This window comes from Loxodonta africana, chromosome 6, assembly GCF_030014295.1.
Source record: "Loxodonta africana isolate mLoxAfr1 chromosome 6, mLoxAfr1.hap2, whole genome shotgun sequence".
Lineage (NCBI taxonomy): Eukaryota > Metazoa > Chordata > Mammalia > Proboscidea > Elephantidae > Loxodonta > Loxodonta africana.
In genome coordinates, this window is record NC_087347.1 from 17266337 (window position 1) to 17282321 (window position 15985).

Below are 15985 nucleotides of genomic sequence, written 5' to 3' on the forward strand. Positions count from 1 at the left end.
CAACAAATCTCATAAAGTAGAGCATGGGCTTGACTACATTTATCAGCCACTTAAGGCTACTTTATACCCAAATATGACTTTGTGTTAAAACCGTATTATTGGCTTTGGAAAAATGTCAAGGTCACAGATCTATAAAAGTCTCTTAAGAAAAAACCCCAAATACTTGGAGCGGCTGTCCCAAATCTCTTCAAACTGGTGTCCTAGGGGCCAGGGCTGGACTTCCACCCACGTAGCGCAACACTGAGCTGGAGAACACTCTGGGTGTGACTCAGGATGAGAATGCTTAGAAGACTTTAATCAGAAAGCTGGAGATAAAATGCAGGCCAAATGGCTGTGTAGCAACAGTAGGAGCAGAACAAGGACACAAATATAAGTCTACCCCCATACTTCACCCACACTATCTAGAAGCCCCCAAGCCAGTTCTTGCCTACTCACCCTATCTAATCTCCCACTTCCAGTCTCTTACACCACATGACCCTGATTTACTGTTTTTTAGTTCTTATTATTATCTGGAATTGTCTTGCTCTTTCATTTGCATTCCTTTATTTCTTTACTTGGCTGTTTGCTGTCTGTCCCCACCACCCAGATAACATATCAGCCCCACAGTAGCCTTGAGGTGGGCTGCCAATTCGCTTCCTTATCCCCAGTTCCCAGAACACTGGGAGCTAGCATGAAAAACCAAACCAAACCCCTTGCCATGGAGTGGATTCAGGCTCCTAGGGGCTGAATGAATGTCTCTGGAAATTTATTCCACAGCCTTCAGGGAAAACTTTGGGCAAATGAGACTTAAAAACGATGGCCTGGGGGTTGCTGCAGGCATCCCAGCCACCAGACCCTTAATGCGCTCCTGACTACTTCCCCGGGTGGAAGAGTAACTGGAGTTCTGCCCATTCGCTAGCGCGGGAAAATAGAGGCCACATCAGCGAATGCGACCAGAGCCCTCCAGCCCTCCAGAAGCTTCCTAGTGAGGATGAGGGAGGTGGGCAGCCCCACCCGAGCCCCGGGGCGACAGCCCTGCGCCCTCCCTGCCGCCTGCCCTTCCCTGGGGGTGGCGGGGCAGCCCTGGCCCGCCAGCTGAGCCGGGTGGGCGGCGCGGGCTGGAGCCGCCCCACGCGCGTCTCCAGTCCCGCTGCAGATGCTCCTCCGCCGGGCCGGGGCCGCCTACCGAGTTGGCCGAGCGCGCCCAAGAGCGCAGAGTTTGGAAAGTCGTCGGAAGCTGGAGCAAAGGCAAGGGGTGGGGGAGTGGGGGTGCAAGAGAGGAAAACCCGCCTCTGGAGAGTTGAGCGAGGAAGAGGGGCGGAAAGGCGCCGAGTTCCGCTTCCTGAGCGGCGGTGGGTAGAGAGGTCGGCGGGAAGGCCGGCGGGACGCGCGCTCCTGGCCATCGGCGCGGCCGGCGATGGCCGGCGAGCGAACCCGCAGGTTCACCCGAAGCCTGCTGAGACCCGGGCAGGCGGCCGAGCTCAGGCACAGCGCCGCGTCCGCTGCCGCGGTGGCCGTCAGCAGCCGGCAGCAGCAACGGGTGAGTCGGTGCGTCCCCCGCGCCTGCTGCGTCCTGCGGGCGGCCAGGGTCCCAAGGCCACACACCCCAGCCTTGCTGTTTCCTTGTCCCTTCTCTCGGGTCCCCTCCCCGCCGCCTCTGCCGGCGCCTCCAGCGCCACCTCCGCGAGGCAACGCCACCGATGCAGGAAGAGTGGGAGAGCTTTTAGGGATGCGGAGCGCGCAGAGGGGCAGCTGTGCGGGAGACAGAAGCGGTTTGGGGATGTGACTGGAAGCAGGAATGAATCCTCGAGTCACAGTCACGCTGGATGGTAGGGGTGCCAGGGGCCAGGGGGAGACGTGTCGACAGAATGGAACCTCTCGGTCCACAGGTATTTTCCCTCCCCCTCAGCCCTGAGACTAGTGCACAGCGGGGAGAGGATGATTTCCTAGGTCCACTCCCTGGCCAGAGCTGGGAACTCCACTGAAATAAATGGACTTCGCACCACCCTCCCACCATAGGGATAAAAATCCACAAACCACTGTAGGCTGTTCCAGAAAGGGCTGGAGGAACAGGCTGGGGAAGACGTGGGTCATTAAGTATCCAGTGGTTTCTGGTATTTTTCTAAGATGTTTCACTGGACTCTCCCGCCAAGAATGCTTTGCTGGTTACTTCCTTATTGAAGTGCCTTCCAAGTGCTGGGTGATTTCCGCGGGAAATCCCAGGGGCAACAGCAGTCCTGTCTTTTTGATGCCCAAATCATATCTGTGCCTCTCCAGACGTTCGTAGGTGTCACACATCAGAACAGAAGTAGTGGGGGTGGTGTGAGGGAAAATCAACCCTAGTGAGAAAGGGAAGCCAACAGGAATGGGCTTACAGCAAGACCAGTGCTCCGCGTTGTGTTTCATTTTCCTTTTTGCCAGGAAATATCATGAGAAATTAAACAGCTTCTTTTAAACTGTCAAAGAAAGTGTTACTCTTGCCAGTCACCAGGGAAGAGGGAGCCAAGAGCTGGCCAGAGCCAGTTCCCACAGCCAGGACTTTTCTCTAAAGCCAGAGGTCAGAAAGTTGAACACAACGGAAGCCAATTGCTTGGCAGAGGGAAGAGGCATCGGATGCCCCAGAGGGTGGGGGCAATTGCAGTATGAAAGGAGGTGGTGGCCAGGGTGCCTTCTTCCCCTTGCCACTGGCTGCAGTTTGCAGTTACCCAGGCGTGATTCAACTGTTACCCAACCCTGTAGCAGAGGGTGCATGTGACTCTGATACCAGTCTGCACATTTTCAGGGCAGGTAGGACAAACTGCCGAGTACACTTGGAAAAAGGTCGATATGAGTAAGAGAAGAGGCAATGAGAAAATCGTCAGACATACATAGAAAATACTTTGGCTTTTGAGTGATCATTCAGGATTGTGGCTTTGACATCCCCTGCTGTTCGCTTTACAATAACATTTTTTTTTTTTGCAGTTTATTCATTTTAGCGAATCTCAATAATGGTCTGGAAGAGAAGTGCAAAAGAAATAATTAGTATCCAGTTGGAATAAGCAGCTTAAAATTGTGTTTTTTATTTTTGTTCTGGTTTTAAGTGGGCTGTCCTAGAATTTTTGTAGCACTGGAATTTCTATAAAAAATGCATATCCCAGATAACCCTCTACATAAACACATTCACCATTTTCTCTAAAATTACATCAGATTTGAAATCCTAGGGTAGCTTGCCAAAATGAATGAGTTCAATGTCTTAAAAAGAGGGCTGTGGGGGTAGATATTCACTAGTAAAGGTGTATGTACCTCCTGCCCTTCAGCACCTTGGCCAACACTCCTGAACTAGCTTTTGCCAAGACATTTCATGGGATCTGACACATCTATGCAGGCAGATTTGGCAGCTCTTTTGGCAGCAAGAAGACGTGTGTTTCACATTCCATCTTGTTAGTTAACTCTTGAGGGCAAACAGGAAGACAGTAAGTCCTCTGAGTTGGCTACCACACTCTGTGGCTATCTGGGGGCAGAGCATCCCTTTGGAACCTAAAATCTCATAATTGGACTATGTGGTGGAGTTTAAGCCTAGCTTAAATTTATCAATCTCATAAGAGTCTTTATATTTTCTCTTTCAAATCCTCAAGGCCTGGTTGGCAGGGGAGAAAAAGAATAGGATGGAGCGGGGGGAGATTACGGGTTGTCCACTGCCATGCAGGCTGGTAGAATTGTGTGTGTCTGTTGGAGCAAGCTGGCTGTTAAAAGATATGTGAGAGGAACAAGAAGTGCCTCGTGAGAAGTGTGATCTCACTGCTGAATTTATGTGGTGGCCATGTGAGAAATCCCTGTTATGTGGGAGACCACAATCCTCCAGAACATTACAGAGAGCCTGCCATAGGGTTTGAACTCTACTCGATCCAATAAGGATGGACGAGGTTGTTGTCAGGTTAACAAGGTAGTTTTGGACTCTGGGAATGGAAGATAGATTAGATAGTTAGATGATAGATAGATAGATAGATTAGATAGGTAGGTAGGTAGGTAGATAGATTGATTAGGTAGATGGATGTTGTTGTTAGGTGCCATGGAATCAATTCAGATTCATAGTGACCCCATGTGACAGAGTAGAGCTGCTCCATCGGTTTCTCAAGGCTGTAATCTTATGGGAAGAAGACTTGGTGGCACAGTGGTTAAAGTGCTTGGCTGCTAACCCAAAGGTCAGAGGTTTGAACCCACCAGCCACTCCGCGGGAGAAAGATGTGGCAGCCTGCTTCTGTAAAGATTTACAGCCTTGGAAACCCTATGGAACAGTTCTACTCTGTTGTACAGGGTCTCTGTGAGTCGAAATTGACTCGATGGCAATGGGTTAATCTTCATGGGAGCAGACTGTCAGATCTTTCTCCTGTGGAGCTACTGGATGGATTCCAGTTGCACGTGAGGTTTTCAATGGCTCAGACCTTTTGGAAGTAGATTGTTAGGTCTTTCTTCTGAGACACCTCTGGGTGGATTTGAACCTCCTACCTTTCCATTAGTAGCCAAGAATGTTAACCATTTGTACCACCCAGGGTCCTTATGGAATGTAATGAGGTGGGGCAGAGCAATGGAAGAATTTGGAAATATGATGGGTGACAGCTGAAGAGGGGCCAGGTGATGGGAGGGAAGAACAGAGGCAATTCTACCAAAGACCAAATAATCATTTGGTCAGTTTTCACCTAAAGACTTCTTAGGCATTTCTGAGACAGAAACATACCATTTATTTACACGTCCTCTTTAGCTAATGTGGAAACTCTGGTGGCGTAGTGGTTAAGTGCTATGGCTGCTAACCAAAAGGTCAGCAGTTCACATTCACCAGGCGCTTCTTGGAAACTCTGTGGGGCAGTTCTACTCTGTCCTATAGGGTTGCTATGAGTCGGAATCGACTCAACCGCAATGAGTTTGGTTTTTTTTTTTTTGGTTTAGCTACTGTATGATACTTACTCTACTACTATTGGAACTCATTTTTGAATTCTTTCTAATTTTGTTATTCTTTTGAAGAGGAAATATATTGCCAGAAGTGATTGTGCTTAACAGTAAGTTTTTTCTTCTCTTACCCACCCAGAAATGGTAAAAGTTAAGGGAGGAAAGTTATTTATTTCAGTAATCCCCAAAAGTCCGTATCCTCTCTTTGATGTTTTCTAACTTCCTCTGTTCCTTAATAATACTACTTTTGATATTTTAGGGAGCCTTGAATAAGAAGCAGAACCTTTGACCTACCAAAGACCTTTGATTGAGAAGTCATGAATATGTAAACATGTCCCCATGAGCATGAGGAATTCTTAGAAGGAAGAATTTTGTCCCCTCTGAACTTTGTGACATTTAAATAGTTGAGAGTAGGAAGGGTTTTAAAAAAAATGAGTGGGGATCTAAATCCTGGAATTTCTCAGAAGTCATGTGTTAGAAATGAAAAGATGAACATGATACTGAATGAAATTGAAACACTTGTTTTACTGTCAGTGCCCAAAGTTGAAAGCAATATGCAAAGTAAAGGCCTGTTTGCTTGGCATTCACAGAACAGTCTTTCTTTCTTTTATTTTTTTGGGTAGAGCTCTTCATAACAAGGGTGTTTACCCATTAGCACAAATCCCAAGTTTATGTTTTCATCTAAGGAAAATTCCTTGACCTCTTTGCTGGGGGAATAAGCCAACACAAACTCGCCTAGTTTACAAGATCAAGTGTGAATGTTGATTGTATCAGCTAATGTTTTTGACTCCTCAAGGGCATTGCAGAAGTAAGTTTGAAAGTAAATAGTAACATGAGTGGGACCCATAAAACTTCTAGAATGGTCAGAAAATGAAAGAAGGAGTCAACGTGCATGGTTTTTGGCTCCCTTCCCTTCCACAACCATATTCTCTAAGACCTAGCATAGGTCAAGAACAGTAATAGTTGTATTATCATAAATCATTTGTTGAGAGCCAACAAAGTGCATGGCACCATGCTAGGTGTTTTATATACATTATTTCATTTAATTCTCAGAGCAATCCTATCAGATAGTTATTGTTGTTGTAAATCACAGAAAAGGCCATTGAGATTCATGGGGTTAAATATCTTGCTCAAAGTGTCTGATATGGAGCCTCTGTTGCCTCTTGAACAGTAACTAGCAGAGAGAGGGGACTGCCTTCTAGTTTTGTAGCTGCTTCCGACAGCATCTCCAAATTGGAGGACGTGGCAAGTAGATACTGATTGATTGGTGCTGTCTTCTGATCACGTAACTCTACCTAAGGAACAAGAGACCTGTCCTTCCCTCTGGTGTTTCAGGGTAGCTTCCAGGGATCTCTTTAGTACTCCTCTGAGATGAACAGAGACCATTGGAGGTAGCCTTAATAACAGATCTTCCAAAGGCAACTGGAAGCTCAGTTGTTAAGTCCTTAAAATAACTCAGTCAGCCCTTCCCAGTCAGTCTAACTGTCCAGCAAGGCCTTAAGCAAATTGTGAAAGGTGGTGGCATTATGCCTTCTCACTTCCACTTCTCTTCTAGGACTGTCTGCTTCACCCTCCTCAATCTTTTCACCACATGCCGGAAATTTCCCAGTACATTAGGTGTCCTTGAGCAGATATTTCAATTTAACTGTTTTGTGTTGGGATGATTCTTTTCACATTCTGTCTTATTCTAAGGAGATAGTCTGAGTGTCTTACAAAGGTGAATGTAAGACGACAGCAATAACAAAAGATATGTATATATATAATAATATATATATGTTGTGGATTGAACAGTATTCCCCCAAAATGTATATCAACTTGGCTAGGCCATGATTTCCAGCATTGTGTGGTTGTCCCCCATTTTGTGATCTGTTGTGATTATCCTATGTGTTGTGAATCCTAACCTCTATGATGTTAACCAAAAAGGTCAGCTGTTCAAATCCAGCAGCTGCTCCTTGGAAAGCCTATGGGGCAGTTCCACTGTGTCCTATAGGGTCACCGTAAGTTGGAATCGACTCAGTGGCAACAGGTTTGGTTTATGATGTTAATGAGACAGGATTAGAGGCAGTTATGTTAATGAGGTAGGACTCAATCTACAGGATTAAGTTGTATCTTGAGTTAATCTCTTTTGAGATATAAAAGAGAGAATTGAATAGAGAGGAGAGGGACTTCATACCACCAAGAAAGATGAGCCAAGAGAAGAGCACATCCTTTGGACTCGGGGTCTCTGCACTGAGAAACTCCTAGACCCAAGGGAAGATTGGTGGCAAGGACCTTCCACCAGAGCCAAAAGGGAAAGAAACCCTTCCTCTGGAGCTGGCACCCTGAATTCAGACTTCTAGCCTCCTAGATTGCTAGAGACTGAATTTCTGTTTCTTAAGGCATCCCTCGCGGTATTTCTCTCATAGCAGCACTAGATAACTAAGACGGTGAGTAAGGGGCTAAAGAAGCAAATTGGGAAATTTAGGTGAAATCAAGAGTAAGTCTGTGGAGTAGCGTCAACAGATAAAACAGGTAACACTAAGTCCTATATTCTTGCTAATGGTGCTTCCTAGTGGCAAAGTTATAGAGGAAAACACAATCAGCCAGGAGATTTAAGATGTCTGTAAGACAAAAGGAAATGATTTGCTCTAGAGATGTTCAGTTTTCACTTGTTCTGAGCCCTGAGAGACAAAAATTTTTCCTATGGTTTTTCATAAATGGCAGTAGGTATGCTGATAGACCTTCTGCACTCGGAGTGGACCAGCAGTATGAGCAACAGGTGGGAGCTGATTAGAAATGCAGAATCACAGACCTTACCGCACCCAAACCCATGGCCGTTGAGTCGATTCCAGCTTATGGCAAGTGCGTGTGTGTTAGAATAGAGCTACTCCGTAGGGTTTGCCAATGGCTATCATCTTACAGAAGACGATCACCAGGACTTTCTTCCTCCGCACTGCTGGAAACACTGTGAGCCATGCAGGGACCTACACCACATCTACTAGATCAGAATCTGCATTTTAACGGGAACCCCAGGTGAAACCTATACATCTTAAAGTTGGAGAAACACAAAAATTAACTACATCTTCAGCCATATTTTTGCAGCATATAATCAGGTAAAGGCAATTGTATCAGAGGCCAATTCATTGTAGTTCACCATGCACATCTTTGAAAGATTTGCTTGAGCCAGAGATAAAGTTTAGACCACCCAAGAATGAAAACGGGGTTTAGTTCATTGCTAAATGACTTTAGGGAAACCCCTTGCTTACATACATTATATTTTCTCCTCTGCCTATTATGGTAATTGTAGCGTGAATTTAAATTAAGCTTCTAGGTTAAGGAAAAAAAAAAAAAGTTCCATATTGTACAGGAAATACTTACATTCTAAATCTGCAGAAGTTCTCACCCTGTGTTGTAGCCCCAAAGATGTGCTTCAGGGTGAGATGACTTGTTACTTCCTATATCAGAGAATTTTAAAACAGAACCACCTCAGCTCTTGAAGGACATGCAATAGTGATGATTCCTTGATGCTTTATAGGATTTATATTGCTGCCATAATTTAATATATGCTTATTTTTTTTTAGAAAGTAATTGGTTGTATCAGAAAACATGATGGGTAGAATTAGAAAATCATGAAGATGCTTATCTCTCACAGTCATTAAGTCCCAGAAAAAAAGAATTTATCTTATTTGCATTTGAATGCCGTTAGGATTGGATAGCATGGAGCTAAAGATCCATGGCCCCTTTGTTTGGTTGTCTTTCACCACTTATCCTGAGCTTCTCTTTCCTTGGCTATCCAACTTGGAGTTCCATATATGTAATCCCATATGGCCAAAAGGTCAGGAGTTCCATAATGAACTTCTAACAATTTGGCCATACTGGATTTTAGTGAACGGGAGTTGGTGTAGGAAATGTCAGAGCCTGCGTGGAAACTAGAATTCCAAACCTGGATATCTGACTCTGCTAAGTCCCTTCACTCTTTGGAGCCTCAGTTTCCTGACCTGTTAAATGAGGGGATCTTTGCGTTTGCTATTTTCTCTGCCCCAGAGTCCTCATGGCTTCTCTACCTCATCCCTGAAGAAGTCCTCCTGGATCGCCAACTTTAAGTGGTTCTTCCAGCCATTTCTCTATGTCCACCCTCTCTGTACCATTACTCTGTTTTATTTTTTCATAGCTCTTGTTGTTGAGTGCGTTTGAGTTGATTCTGACTCATAGTGACTCCATGTGACAGAGGAGAATTGCCCCATGGAGTTTTCATGCCTGTTGGGATATATGGTTGCCCACCTACTTTTTCTGCCTCTCAGGTTCATTGGGAAGCTGCTTTCCTACTGACAGTGCATGCTACCACAAGGCAGATGGCTTTATGACTCTTTGAAACTGAAAAAAAAAAAAAAAAAACAGGTGTGTGCTGCAAATTATTGTTTCTATAGGGTGTTGTATGAGGTGTGTGCATTTTTGGTAGGAGAGAAATTTTGTAAATGTTTCATTGTGCCACCATATGTCCCTTTGGAGTCTGGAGGGCATCCGGAGTAGGATTAGTGGGACAAGGTATGTCTTAAAACCTATTGCCCTCCTGTCGATTCTGACTTATAGCAACACTATAGGACACAATAGAACTATAGGGTTTCCAAGGAGCTGCTGGTAGATTCGAACTGCTGACATTTTGGTTATCAGCAGAGCTCTTAACCATTGAGCGACCAGGACTCCCTTTGGGACTTAGAGGGTAGGATTGTTGGAAGAGGCAAAACAAGCAAATAAAACCAACCAAACAAAAAAAATACTACCTACCAAAAATTCAACAATACTCAGTGATTCAGTATGCTTCCATTAATAAAAACACATGGTATCAACAAAAAATTCAAAGCAGGAAATAATTGGGTCTTGAAAGGGTTAAGGAAGCAGATCACCAGGATTTTCTCCTGAAGAGCCTCTGGGTGGATTTGAACCGCCAACCTTTCAGTTAGCAGCCAAGCTCTTAACCGATGTACCACCAGGGCTCCTTACTACTACCTAAGGTGATCTTCTCATTTTTTTAATTGCTGGTTTATTGTCCTTCCCAGCCTTCTTGCCTTAGAATCTTAAATTTCAATGAGAGTAAGGAACTTGCTTTATTCACTACATTTATACTATATTTACTCTATATATAAGTACGGAAAAAAAAAATCTCACTGCAAATGAGGTGATGAAGGCAAGTTAGGAGAGTGACCTGAAGTCACAACTCGTGAGAAATCATAGTGGAATCATGACTTCAAGATTTCCAGGTTGTCAGTAGCTGACAATGATGTTGTTTGAGTTGTCTTCTTCGCAGTCTACTTGGAAAGATTGGTGAGGGTTGGAAATGCAATAACAGAAATATATTGAATATGTCCTATGTGCCAGGGACTTTACTTGTCCAATTTATTTTACTCCTCATGGCTACGCTATGGTGAATGGTTTTTATTCATACTTTGTAGATGAGGGAAGGGATGTTTCGAGATCAGAAACTTGCCCCAGGAAATACTAGGAAATGGCGAATCCAGGGGTCACCTACGGGCAATCTGGTGCCACAGTCTGTGTTCTTAAACTATACTGGCTACCAGTTCCACCAGTTGGGAATGACTGAGGACCTCATTAAACATGCAGTTAGCATCCATGAGAGAGAACAAGAGTAAAAGAAACCTCAGAGTTCTTTTGGTAGGAATTTTTTTTTTTTTTTTAAAGAGTTTCTTAACAGAAGAAGAAAAGCTATGGCTAGCTTTGTTCTGCTTACTGATTTTTAGTTTCTGATATCTCAGGAAAGTGAAATATTGGGTGTGCCGTCATCCTTGGATACTATCTTAGTGCTCAGTCCTATCCCAAGGACAGAACTGGCACTGAGCGGGTTAAGCTTTGCAAACAAAGGCTCCTTCAGCTCTGAAATGGGCATCATTTGATTCTTCTCCTTCTATAGAAATATATTTCTGGCAAGATAAGCATGGTGTGGTTGGGTTGCAGGATTACATCGGTGACATTGTCTTTTGTAGTCTTGATTTTAGTGTTAGTGTTTACAAATGAGGGATTTTTCTTTTTTTCCAATTGAGGTGAGACTTGTTTGCCTCTTATCTTTCACAGCAGGGTCAGTGGACTGGAAATAAAAATTTGTGTTTGCTGGACTTGACATGTTGACCTATATTAAATGATGTAGAAATAATAAAATCGAATAAATGCTGTTAAATTAGTGGCAATAGAGAAAAACACTCGCCTTAGAAAACGTTAATATTTTGCAATTGGATTCAAGTGGAAATGTCTGCCTCTGAGACTCAAAGAATTAATGGACCCCAAAATATCAAAAGTTCCTTTAATTCGTTCTGCTACAATGTGAAAATAGTCAGTTTTTTCTCATCCAATTTCAGCCTACCTCCTCTCCTGACATGTAGGATTTGGGAGGATAGACTGCTCTGTAATTTAAATGAAATACCAGAATGGCAGAGTTTAACAATGGGATCTGCAGTGGGGGCTGTTGGAAAAGATGACACCATTTATGATTAGCACAATGAGCTTTTCTTCGTATAATTATTTCAGTAATTACCAGTTTCAATGACTAATTAAGGCTGTCCAAATGACCAATGAATTTTGGCCTTTATTTTCAAATCACACATTCTGTAAAAAGAACACAGGCTTGAATCATTTGACAGAGCAAACAAGCTAACAGAAAACTTAACAAAATTTATTTTTCAGTGAAATATGATAGTTAAATTATTCTTGAACACCCGTTCCTTATTTGATTAGTTCTGAAAAGTCCCTTTGTCACAGCTATTAAGAATGAGAAAATGGTAACTGAGTATAGCTGAGTAACTTTTGAAAAAATGAAAGTGATGTCGTGAATCGGTAACTTTTTTTAATAAAATTCAAAGATGGGAATTGACGGCGGCAGATTTAGTATTTAAAGACATTTATGCTTTTACATTGATTGTTTACTTAAAAATCTGTATTTTTTTTAAAGGAGGAACATATTCCAGGTTGTTTTCAAATGTATATATATATATAAATATATACACCAACCAAAACCCACTGCCGATGAGTCATTTCCAATTTATAGTGATCTTAAAAGACAGAGTAGAACTGCCCCATAGGGTTTCCAAGGCAGTAAATCTTTACGGAAGCAGACTGCCACATCTTTATCCTGTGGAATGCTGTTGGGTTCAAACTGCTGACATTTTGGTTATCAGCTGAGTGCTTTAAATGCTGTGCCACCAGGCCTCCACATATCTATATAAACCAAACCAGCCTTTTGCTGTTGAGTTGATTCTGACACATAGCGACACTATAAGACAGAGTAGAACTACTCCACAGAGTTTACAAGGAGTGCCTGGTGGATTCGAACTGCCAACCTTTTGGTTAGCAGGTGAACTCTTAACCACTACATATTTATATACATATAGCTATAAATTTGTGAAACTGCTAGTAATAAAATTAATTGGCATGCCAACATACACAGTTAAGATTCTTTCAGTACCCATCTGAGTGCTAACAGGTAGGGTTCATTCATTAACTGCAGTATTTGAATTCAGAAGTCGTTATATGGTTGCTATCCAATGAATGTGAAAAATGCATCTTTTTATCATTAGGAAATAGTGGTTTCCAGGATGTATAGCCAAGTCTTTCAGCTTCTTTGAGTTTTAGTTTTCCTTATTTTTAAAACAAGAGAGTTGGACACCAAGAATTCTAAAACCCTTTAGCCTTTAAATTTTGGAGAGTTCTGACCCTTCTTAAGAGGTTTTTCAAAGAGGATTGAAATAAGAATCTTATTCATTTTAATAATATCATTATTGATTTAGACATCTGATTTTACCAACTGAAAGAATTGGTCCAAATGTTCAACTACCAAATTTGTATTTTTCAGCAATGAAAATATTAGCATAAAGTGTTTTTTTTTTTTTTGAGGGGATAATGAAGGGAATGGCTGTTTCCATATCCAAAGGATGGAGCTAGTGGTATGGAAATTGGCAGAAGGGAAAACAATGGTGGCAAGAGTTGGGCAAGTCCAGTTCTTCCAACCTCAGGGAGCTCAGAGGCAAGGACGCAATTCAATTTTCTGTCCTTCTCATCCTGCAGAGAAATGTAAGACCCATCTCTTTGAAGAGAGCTTGCTTTCCAGTTCCCATGTTGAATCCTTCTAATTATAGCTCTCTGGTTTAGGGCCTCTGCCGAGCCCCTCAGAACACTTACATTATTAGAATGTAGACCAGTGGAGGAAGGGTTTGAACTGCCTCCCAGTTCCAGTTCCTCTCCCAGCCATGAAAAAATCAACAAGACCCTTTGTGTAACTTTTTTGTTTGCTGTTCTTTGTCTCTGCCTCATTTACCTCCTTGTCTTAGGCTGAGTTCTCTAGAGAAACAAAACCAATAAAGCACATAAATAGACATAGAGATTTATATCAAGGAAATGGCTCCGCAGTTGTAGAGGCTGGAATATCCCAAGTCCATGGATCAGGTAGAGGCTTCTACTGTAGCGTCAGGGGCTGGTGAACTCAAGATTGGCAGGCTGGAGAGCGGAGCTGTTGTTCATAGGCTGTGAAGATTGATGAATCCCAAGATCGGCAGGCAAGTCCACAAGGCTTCTCTTGATTCTCATAGCTGAAGGGGCTGATGAACCCAAGATAGGCAGGTCAGAGACCAAGGCTCTTGCTTACAGGCTGTAAAGATTGAGGATCCCAAGATTGGCAGGCAAGCTACTAGCTCAAGTCCCAAGAGCTGGCCATCATATGAACAGCATTTGCAGGACCCAGAGAGGGCAAAAGCCAGAACATCCACTTATATTTGGATGTAGGCCACATGCCCAAGGAAACTCCCTTTCAACTGATTGACTACTCAGAACAGATCCCATCGTGGAGGCGATCACGTATAAACACTGAGAATCATGGCTCAGCCAAGATGACACACAGTCTGAACTATCACACTCCTCCCTTCTCATACCTGAGAAACACAATATGATCTGTTCCTAACCTGGTGTGATTTCGGACTTGCCTAAATACCACAGATTCTTCCTTCAGCCCTCTGCCTGGATAGTCCTTCTAGTTAACCTGATACCTAATTATTCTGCATTTGGATGTCACCCTTAAATATACAAGATGATAAACCAAAAACAAACAAAAAAACCCAAACCTGTTGCTACTGAGTACATTCCGGCTCATAGGGATCCTATAGGACAGAGTAGAACTGCCCACATAGGGTTACTGAGGAGCGGCTGGTGGATTCAAACTGTTAAACTTTTGGTTAGCAGGCGACCTCTTAGTTGATGATGGACTTAAATTCACTCTAACATGTGAATCTATTCCTAAGCAGGTGTTCCTTGGGAAGGGCCCTGATCTATTAAGATACAAGGGCATAAAAATGGGGGCCTGGTGGTGCCAGAGATAGCCTTTTTATTACTTCACTTGTAGCCAGCCTGATCTCTGGCAGAGTTGCCCACAACTTAGGTGACATTTATCCCTGACCTGGAGTCCCTGGGTTATGCAAAATAATTAATGTGCTCAGCTGCTAACCAAAAGGGTTAGAGGTTTGAGTACACCCAGAAGCCCTTTGGAAGAAAGGCTTGGTGATCTACTTCTGAAAATTCAGCCATTGATACCCTAGGGAACACAGTTCTACTCTGACATACATGGGGGCGCCATGCATCAGAATCGACTTGACAGCAACTTTTTTTTTCTTTGTCCCTAGATCAAAAGGACAAGGTGTTGTTTTGCCCTCATATTTCCAATAGCTTGAGAGACCTTCAAGAAAGGGAATGTGGTAATTGACTGCACATTCCCGGAGCTGTGAGGGCAGTGGTGGTTCAGTGGTAGAATTCTTGCCTTGCGTGTGAGAGACAGTGGTTCAATTCCTAGTTATTACTCCTCGTGCACAGCCACTACCCATCTGTGAGCTGAGGCTTGCGTGTTGCTGTGATGCTGAACAGGTTTCAGTGGAGCTCCCAGACTAAGATGGACTAGGAAGACAGGCCAGGCAATGTACATGTGAAAATCAGCCAGTGAAAACCCTATGGATCACCATGATCCTATCCCACTGTACCTGGGGCTACCGTGAGTTGGTGGCCAACTCCATGGCAGTTGCCAACAACAACATTACTGGGCAGCAACCTGCCTGCTACATAGTAGGTGCTTACTGTCTGTTAAATGTAAGAAATAATGTCACATTTGGAGATGATGGATGGATAGGTTGGGCATATGAAAGAATATCTCAGCTTCTGGTGTCCAGTGAAGAAATTCTTAGGTATGCTCACGAGGAAATACTTTGGCGATAAAGTTCTAGGTAATCTTCTCAGTAGTTGTAAATTGAAATGAACTGAACTGAATTGAATTCAAGATTCCCACAAAAAGGCTACTCAAAGATTTTTTTTTTTTAAATATCGATGGGCATGAAATTAGACTCTTGAGGGAACAAGATTCAGCCAAGCAGGTGTACAATCATTTTTCCAACACCAGCTCTTCTCCTGTGGGTGCTGTGTAGTGCACACAGGCTTCACTGTTTGGTCAGGGAGCTGTTGTCATTCCCACTGATGTTAGCAGTCATGCGACAGAGGCAGAAGAAAATGCTGAGCTGGGCGAAGAAAATGATTGATTAAAGTTCAGGAAGTGTGGGCCCCAGGATCGTGACAACAGTTCTTACCCAGTCCCATGACGGCGGGCGGTTTATATTTTCAGGGAAACACTTAATAAATCACCAGAGTGACATGATTTTATCAGTGAATGCTATTTCAGTTCTTAAAAACTCGACTTCTTTCCTCAAGGGTCAGAGAGTTTTCCTGAGTCATGACACTGTTTTAGAGTATTGTAATGTCTCTGACGTATGTGTTTTTTAAAACTCAGACGGTCATTTAATAGCCTCTTTTTATATCTATGCTCTTTAAACTTTTGTGATTTTTATTGGGTTCATAATTCCTAAAATATAAAAACTAATGAGGAAGAGACTCTTAATCAGCCATAATCCCACCACCCACTGGTAACTTTTGGTGTGTTTATTTGAAACCATTTTCTGCTCACAAAAATATCCTTTGACACAACTTTTGAGCTAGTATTGAATGTTTACATTTTGAATGTGTATTATATGTGTAAGATAAATTTTGTTTTGAGAATTCTAGCAACTCCAAA

The 15985-nt window shown here is 43.1% G+C and overlaps 1 protein-coding gene across 3 annotated transcripts in view; it reads left to right on the top strand.

Annotated features, from left to right (window-relative positions):
- Window positions 1-1381: 1381 nt before the first annotated feature.
- The window catches only part of DOCK10 (dedicator of cytokinesis 10), a 305484-nt gene continuing 290880 nt past the window's right edge, over window positions 1382-15985 (top strand). For all 3 annotated transcript variants that reach the window (XM_064286624.1, XM_064286627.1, XM_064286625.1), the window contains exon 1: window positions 1382-1519. In XM_064286624.1, coding sequence (XP_064142694.1) covers window positions 1397-1519 — 123 coding nt within the window. In that variant the 5' untranslated portion in view covers window positions 1382-1396. The remainder of the gene's footprint in view (window positions 1520-15985) is intronic.